General features: G+C 52.1%; 1 protein-coding gene across 1 annotated transcript; it reads right to left on the bottom strand.

The window, feature by feature from the left end:
- Positions 1 to 2263: 2263 nt before the first annotated feature.
- Positions 2264 to 8712, bottom strand: SLC2A10 (solute carrier family 2 member 10). The gene is made up of 5 exons (XM_057432132.1): positions 8597 to 8712; positions 5062 to 6435; positions 3995 to 4117; positions 3312 to 3447; positions 2264 to 2645 (listed from the first exon to the last, which is right to left on the bottom strand). The coding sequence occupies exons 1-5, from the start codon at positions 8598 to 8600 to the stop codon at positions 2549 to 2551; spliced, it is 1734 nt and encodes a 577-aa protein (XP_057288115.1). The 5' UTR covers positions 8601 to 8712; the 3' UTR covers positions 2264 to 2548.

The following is an 8712-nucleotide window of genomic DNA, read 5'->3' on the forward strand; positions in this document are numbered from 1 at the left end:
GCTGCTCCTACCCTGGATACTGGCCACATCCTCCTCACAAGGGGTGCAAGTCTGAATTTCCACACCCATGGACTTCTCCCTCAGCTTTTCGTTTAAACGTTCCTTTATGGCTTTTCCATCTTCCAGTGTCACCAGCCCAGCTGTGCTGCGATGGAGGTGCAGGGCCCTGTGACACCAGCTGGCAGGTTCAGGATGGTCTTCCTGGCAGGGATCCTTCCTGGGTGCTTATACGTCTTCATTGCAATGGGTACAAGAGCAGAGGTGGGACTCTGCCCTGCAACATCCCAGAGGCATTCCCTGTGCCTCCTTTCCCATTGCCTCATGCTTGCTGCAGGCACAGACACCCCACCATGATGTGTTCTGTGTGATGAGCTGGGCAGCCCCTTGCGGATTCTTCTTCCTTCATGGGCTGAAGCTTTTGGGTCTGGAAGGCTGCATTTTGATTTTCTAAAGAAAGCAGGAAAACCAGTCCTCTTACTGCAGGCTTGTTAATCCTCCTTGCTACAAGCTGAATTCCAGCTTTCTACACCATCACCCACAGAGCCTGGCAGTGTCAGTAGCCCTGTTTGCTTCAGGGCTAACTTGCTCCCCTCAGCCCTGCCCCAGCAGCCAGCCAGCCCCTTGACCTAAGCCCCCTGGGAGGCCCAAGGGTCCCCATCCTTTCCCCATCCCTTTGTTCCCCAGGGTAGCCCTACCTACACCGACAGCACCACACAGGGGTGCCCCTGAATTCCCATTCACATCACCCTTCTTTCCAGGCCCTATCAAGCCCGGAGGTACAGTATGAGGGAGCACACAGATGTGTGGGGCGGGGGTCCCATAGGCTCAGACCTGTGTTCGAGGGTGAGGTGGGCTGAGATTTAGGTCCTGATGGGGTGTTCGTCTCACGGCGACCCTACGGTGCCGGGGAGGGCCGGCAGGGCGGTGCGCGGTGCCGGGGTGCCCCCTCGCGGCAGTCCTGGCGCGGTGCACCCCGCTCCGGCGCTGGAGGGCCCTGAAGGACGCTGCTCGTGATGACAAACGGCCCTTGAGCTCTGGGGCCCCTTCGCAGCCCCCCGCCTCCATCCAAACGCATAGGTGTGCGGGCAAGCATGCCCTCCGGCTCCCACCCTTCTCAGCCAGGGATCCCCTGCTGAATGTGCCACCCCGCTCACAGTCTAGAGCCGTGATCTAGAGGCTAATTTTTAACTTCTGGGACAGTACCAGTGTTTTTTTCCCCCACTAAATCAGAGTCACCCCTGATACAGCCCAGTATTCATGAGCCTGTTTGCAGAAAGAGAGCATCTGGGTTTTGTTTTATAGGTGTCCTTGTGTGCTTTGGAATGACAGCATCTGCAGTGCACGAGGGAGCTCAGAAATGCCAAGTTCCAGGTGCAGCTGAGGTGCAGCAGGGAGGTCGATGCAGAGGTGGGCGAGGAAGGCTGTGGGTGACCCCCATTACTCAGAGGGAAGAGGAAAGCACCTCCTGAAAGTAGTTCAGGCAGACACCTGACAGCCACAGACTAAATTATAGGCAAGGGCAGATCATTTTCCAGTGTTTTGGGGGCTTCCCTTTGAGATAAGGGTTTGGGTGACATGGCCACATCCTCTCTTGTCCCTGTAATGCCAGCCAGGCAGCCCAATGTAGTAGTCACTGGTCCCCAAAGCACTGAATTTTGGGACTTGGTTTCTCTGGGGGTTCAGAAGAGGCAAGGCTGGCTGTTCAGCAGACACCAGCTCCTCCCATCTCACAAGGGTTTGGGAGTGAGCATTGTGTCAGTAGAATGGGGTTTTTATAATGCAGATGTGTCAGAAGGAGGTGTGAATTAACCAAAGAATGTCCAGTTGTAAGGGGTGAAAACTTGGTGATGTTTTCATGAAGGTACCACGATGTTGTGTGTGGTTTTGTACATGTCAACCCTGGTCATGAATGCAAGCCAGGCTCTGTGTACAAAAGCAGCAGCCCGACATGCACGAGAGGGACTTCTACTCTTTGTGTAGGCACAAGCCTCGGGCAGTCAGGTGGGTGAGCTGCTGGATTTTGACCCTTTTGGAAGTGGTGAAGCAGCACTCATTCTGTCTCTGCTAAAACAGAGCATTTATCTGCATTAACTCCCAGCTCTGACTCCAGGCTCCTACATAGAAGTTACAGAGGGTAAGAGTATTAATGTATGCTGCTGTTTGACGCATTCCTCCTGCAGTGCTGAGCTCTCTGTAAAGCATCAAGTGTTTCAAAGAACTGGAAAATAATGCACCTTGCTCACAAATGAACTGCGCATTGCCAGCAAAAGTTGTGCTTTAATCCGTGTACAAAACCATTAATCCCTTAAATGATAGGTGATAAAAAAACCCCAAACCCATGAAAAATACATCGAATGAAAGATATGTTCCCTGCCTGGGACCAATGATTCTTCAAGGGCCCAAAGGACAGCTATTGGCATGTCCCAATACCCAAGGCACTGTGGGGAGAACCCTCTCTGAGCACGGGTTACCAGTTAAAGGCCATGGAAGAGAACTGTCCCTATGGTGTAGCCTGCTCCTCTCCTCAGGGTGATGCTGTGGGCACATTTCACGTGCTGCTGCCGTGCTCCACTCTCTGGTACTGCGCGTGTGTGCAGCTCGCTCCTCTTCCACGCTTCTGCTTCAACACGTTTCCTTCCCACACTCTGCTGGGAATGGCAAAGGTCAGCAGCAGCTCATGAGGAGCCACAAGCTAGGCAAGGGTCTGCAGCACCACCTCCTCCATGTGCGTGTGCTCCCTCCCCTTGGCATCGCAGCCGTGTGGCTGCACAACCTCCTTCTGCTCCAGCATTCCTGCCCTGCCACCTCCTTCACAACCAGAACTGCACAAACACCTCCTGATCTGCCCTGCCCCATCACAGGCTTGGCATGGAAATTACTGGGTGAGAGCCTGTGTTACACCAGGAGATGTCTCTGCCCCAGAGGAGAAGGATCAGTCCAGGATCACCCTATGGTGAAAAGACAGGACTACTGTCCCCTGCTGCCTTCTTGCTGTCCTGAGCTGCCTGTCCTGTGCTCTGGTCCTGTTCTCCTTCCCTCAACCACAAGCCCTGGTTTTAGCCCTTTTCCTCCCAAGTGTCACCAGTGCCCTCCAGCAGCATGGCCATAAGGCTCAGGACAGTGACCTGCTGATGAACTACACTGCAGCTCTTACACCCCATCCCATCGCCCTGCCACAAACCTGAGAGCTTCTTGGCAGCACTGACCAGACTCTGCAACAGCCCTGAGCTGCCCAGCGCCACAGACCTCAGGGACTGCTGGTGGGAAGCTCCCAAAGCCAGCTGCTCGTGCTGGTGCTGCAGCACACGTACCGTTTCCTGGAGAACTGCTGCTCTACCTCCTCTAAGGACTGTCCTTTTGTTTCCGGAACAAAAAGGTAAATGAATATAACAGCCATCACTCCCATCAGTCCGTAGAGAAGAAACATCCAAGAGAAACCAATGGCATCTGCAGAGAGATTCAAGTGCATGAAGGGTCCACTGGAGGTAGGTTACATCATGAGGCATGAAGGAAGCTGGCTGCTTACTGTGAGGGGCATCTTATTTTGAGAAGCTCCCAGCAGGGCAGGGAAGCTCCTTATGTGCAAATTCTGAACTGGGAATCGGAGAGGGAGAAGATGCCAGGCTTTGGCAGCAGCACACAAGAGGAAAGGGGAAGGCAGCCAAGCTCCAGGGCCCAGCAATGTGCCTCAATTGAGAGATCTGCTAGAAAGCAGTGTTGTAAAGCTGCTGGTATGGAAGCTGAAAAATCCATCTTCCTGATACTGCAGTACCTCATTGCAGCCCAGTGGGCGATGGATGATTCTTATGGAAGCAGTGACAGAGGTGCTCAGACCAGTGCTGCTGGTGTCTGATTTCTCTGCACTCAGAGGCATCAGGGTTACACCTATTCAAGTTCCCAGGGTTCAAAATGCCACTTCATCTCCAAACAGCTTGTGGCAGCCACCTTCCCTAACCAGCTGTGGGAGATGGAGGGATGCAGAATGGCCACTTACCAATAAGGTCCAGGAAGGAGAGGCTGATCAGTAAATTAGCAGCCCAGTTAAAGCTGTTACAGAAGGCAAAGGCTCTTCCTCTTATCCCAGCAGGGTAGATCTCACTGAGGACCAGCCAGGTCACTGCATGGATTAGAGAGATCAGGAACACAAGTGCAGGGTTAAGCAATTTATCTGGGAAATGGGCAAGGGAGATTTCAGCAGGGGTTTTAAACTAGGCTTCACCCAGAACCTGCTGCTGGTGTTGTCAAACATTCATCAGCCTCAGTGTCGGGTCACTGCAGAACACTTCAAACTCCCATGTTTAGAACTCCACAGAATGAAATACCAGTGAATGGGTCCATGGGGCAAAGAAGGAAGCAGGGGAGTTGATTATTCTTTTCATGGAGATGGAAAACATACGGCGTACCTGCTGTCAGGACATGCACTTTGCAGTAAAAAATGAAATGAGAAAGGGGTAGGGTTAGGGAGATGATGACCGTGTTTGGGCCAAAGTCAGAGCTAAAGCAATACATGTCTTAGTCTCTGCTATCCCAGAGTTATTTTGATTGAAATAATTGACAAGGTCACTGTCAAACCTTGCTCACTTGAAACTTGCTCACTTCTGTTTTTTCTGGTTAGATGCTGTTTCTCCCATCAAAGAGCATTTAAAGCAATAAAAGGCAGAAAACAGTAGAGCTTACATGGAAGTGAGAGCTAATCTCTGTTCTCGTCTGATGAATAATGATTTTAGGAAAAGACCAACTGATACAGAGAAACTTCTAAAGAGGTCCCACTTCCAGTTCTGCACTGACTTTATCAGACAGCTGAAGCCCCTCAGTCCTGAGCCCTCTATTTCCCTCCTCTCCAGGGTGCCATGTTATTCCAGTGCTGTACCAGCCCCGTAGCTGAAGAGATGCAACATTAGAAAATGATTCTGTGGGCAGAAGGGGATGTATTTCCAGTTCCCAGACACTGAGCTGCTTGGTAAAGCAGACACATAATGAATGTTTCAAGCAGACTGTAAGGATAAGCCCTAGTTTTATTCTCTGAGTTAGTGCAAGGGTAGATATAAACACCATACTTACTTGGTCCAAATCCAATTGAGAAGGCGCTCACAAAAGCCATCATGCTCAGCAGCGTAATCCAATTTAAGACCATATGTTCTGCCCAAGGAGCACCACCAAATGGAGGGCCTGTGCTTGCCACTGTCTCTCTTTTGGACTGACCTACAAAGCCCCTTTTCTGAGAGAGGGAAGAATCAGGAACAACCTCTCTGATTTGAGTACTCGTAAAAAGTTTTGTAAGGCTCCTCGTGGCAGCGAAACCGGGGTCTGCCTGACTTCTGACAGCATCTAATGCTGGTGGGATGGGTGATACAGCAGACTGGGAGGATAGAGGTGTCAGGGGGTGCTGGGTGAGGCTGTGGGATCCATTGGGGTCTGTGGCTGCTTTGCAGTCCCTGGCCATGGCCAGTGGAGCAACACGGCTGGTGAGGCTGATGGTGGTGACGGAGATGGCCATCACCACGCAGCCAGCCATGAGCAGCACCCTCCTGCCAGCCTTGTCTGCAAAGGCCATCGCGACGAGTGTGGCCACCACCTTTATTGCCCCCAGCCCCACAGAAGCCAGGATTGCTGAGGAGTTGCTCTGGAATCCCACCGAGTGGAAGATTTTGGAGGCATAGCCCAGCACATTGGGTTGCCCAGTGAACTGCTGGAAGAGCACCAGTCCCAGGCCCACCAGAGTCCGCCTTCTCATGTTGTCTCTGGTTCTGAAAAGGTCAAGAAATGAGTAATCCTTCTTGTAGGGCTCACGCTTTCCTGCTGCTTTGTCCTCAGTGTCCTGCATCTGAATGAGGCCCTTCTGGCAGTCTGAGTCCCATGAGCTTAATTTAACAGGGTTCACTGGGAGAAAGAGGATGCTGAGGAACTGCATGGCTGTCGGGGCAATAGCCAATCCAAACATGTACCTCCATCCCTCATCCACATCTGCAAAGATGTAATTCAGTGCATAGGACAGTAGGATGCCTACGGTGATGCCTGCTTCATAGAGAGACACCAAGAGTCCTCGCTGATGAGCAGCCACCATTTCTGAGACATAGATGCAGCAGGCCATGGATGAGACAGAGATGGCAAAGCCCACGGTCATGCGCCCAATGACCAGACCAAGAAATGACCTTGACAGTGTAAGAACAAGGCTGCCAACCAACAGGACCAAGTTGCTGACCAGGATTGCTCTCCTCCTTCCATAGCGGTCAATGAGGATCCCCCCAACCAGAGAGGCGAGGAGAGCTCCGATAAGAAGGGCACTCACAAGAACTTCTTGCTTGAAGCAGCTGAGGTGAAAGTCTATCTGCAACTGCAGCAGTGCACCGGAGATAATGCCCAGCTCGTATCCGAATATCAGCCCACCCAGGAGAGAGACTGTTGCAGACAAGAGGAGGACCAACAGTCCAGGACCTGGAAAACAAGCAAGCAATGCTACATTGAGTGTTCTGGTGCTAGCAGGCAAGCTATCAGCAGGCACAGGGTGGAAAAAGCTCTCCCAGGACACCCAAAGTTTTCCGTCTACAAAGCCGTGATGGTGAATTTCCCCACAGGTCGCTAAGTCATGTGTAGAGAGGCACTTGCAGATGGTCACATAACTCACCAGGCCTGAATGCACTTCCACTGGCTGCAGGGGCACTTATCTGGAATGCGGAACTACGAAAACAGGACTTTGTCAACAATGTTAAGACTTGTATTTAAGTGGAGGACAGTAATTTGTAGTGCCTGGAGTTGTACAGGGGGCTCCTCTGTGGTCTCCCCTCATTCCAATTACAAAACCTATTCTGGGCAGAAAAGGCAGCTTCTGCTTTCTGATTCCAAATTGTTCTGCGTTATCACATTTCAGCGCATGTGGCACCACCAGTTCCCACTGCAGGCTCCGCATTCTCACCCCCTACCTTGTTAAAAACACTGCTCGCAGGAGTTTATTTCTCCTGGTTAATCTTGCATTCTCAGCATGACTTTGTGGGGGTGGCTCGGATTTCTTCATCTCTCCTTTTGCAGCACAACAGTGTCTGGGATGCCTGAGACAGGCTCAGCCTCCTCAGGCTGGTCCAGGACTACAGCACAAACTTCATCATGAGCTGAGAAGCTCACTGTTGCCTGCCCCAAATACAAGAAGTGATTCTTTGACCGTGACCTTCCCACATAACTGAGCATGTAAGTCTGGTAAGTATTTAAATTTAGCTAAAATAAGAAAAAGGAACAACAGCAAAAGCAAGCCAAACCCAAACCATCCCACACCAAATAACCCGAGAAAACCAAGGTGCTTGCTGCAGATACTTGTCATCCTGGGAGAGGATGAAAGGGTGACCATGTGTGACCCATCAGTCATATTATGGCACGGGGGACTGCACGTGGTGTGAGAGCCAGTGCTGATGTAGGGACCTCTGGGACCAGTTGTGACAGGGACACCCCTATTACAGTTTTGAAGGCGCAGGCAAAGTGCATTAGCTTCGAAGTTTGTGCTGGTTCCCAGCATGTAATGTTATCTGTATCCTCACACTGGCTTTGTTTAATTAGAAATACTCAACTTCTTTAGCATACTGCATGTGGAAAAAAATGTGGACACAACTACCAGATCATGGAAAACTTTCCTCACCCTGCCTAAGGGCTTTTTTCCCCTCACAAGCTGTGTTTCATAGGAGGTGTCTCTATTTGGCCTTTAATTGGAGCTTGTTCTAAAGGTTATTTCTCAGTGATGGCTGTATTTATATTTGTATTTATTCTGTAACCCTCTGTTCTGTTTGTGTTACTTACCCCATCCCAGCTACACACCAGTCCCTCCACCACACTGTGTGACCAGCACTGCTTTTATCACCTTGTACGCATGTTCTACAGATAATTAGAAAAATATTTGCTCACTGAGAACAAAAGGCTTTGCTTAACGTGGGCATGCCATTAGTTTCAAGCCACAAATTCAATCAGATGCACAGAGCCACACCGATTCTACTGCGTTTTGCTGCAGTTCTTGTTAAAAACACTGCTAACTTAATGAGCAGTAATGCAACTTGGATGAAAAGCCAGTTTTGTAGATAGTCTGTTGTGATGTAGCTGGGGAACTTGGGGACTCCAGGTCACCATATGAGGACAGTTAGTTCAGTGGGTCTCTCACGGAGCTCTGGCGATGTCAAACCGGCCGGAGGGCAGTGATCCAGGACTGGGCAGTGCCCGTGCTGCTGACCTGCCTTTTGCACAGCTTCAGTCCCTCTCTGCACACACACCAAGGCCGCTGCCTGCGCCAAACCTCCCCGCGCAAAGCTCCCTGCGCGCTCCCGCCGGCTGCCCCCCTTTCCCCGCTCCGCTCCCGGGATGGCTGCGCCGCGGGAAATCACTGCACGTTTTCGGTATGTGCTGCGGGGAGCGCAAAACCAAAACAGAGAGCGCTGGGGGCAGGGGGACGCAGTTCCAGCCTTCAGGAAAAGTTGGAAACTTTGGGGGATGGAACTTTTCCCCGGGGCAGGACGCGCCCTCTCCCCGCCCGGATGCCCGGTCCCGGGGACGGGGGTCCCGCTGCCTCCCTCCCTCCCTCCCCATCCCGATCCCGATCCCGTCCCGTCCCCGCGGCACTCACCCATGGCGCGGCGGGCGCGGAGCAGGGCGGAGCGGAGCGGCCGGGGTCCGGCGGCCGGAGCGGGGCCGCACAGCGCCACGTCGCAGCCGCGCAGCCTCCCGGCCGGGCAGCCTGGG

The sequence above is a fragment of the Pezoporus wallicus genome, unplaced genomic scaffold (assembly GCF_028554395.1).
Source record: "Pezoporus wallicus isolate ANWC-B61680 ecotype Strahan unplaced genomic scaffold, APGP_CSIRO_Pwel_v1 contig_10810, whole genome shotgun sequence".
Lineage (NCBI taxonomy): Eukaryota > Metazoa > Chordata > Aves > Psittaciformes > Psittacidae > Pezoporus > Pezoporus wallicus.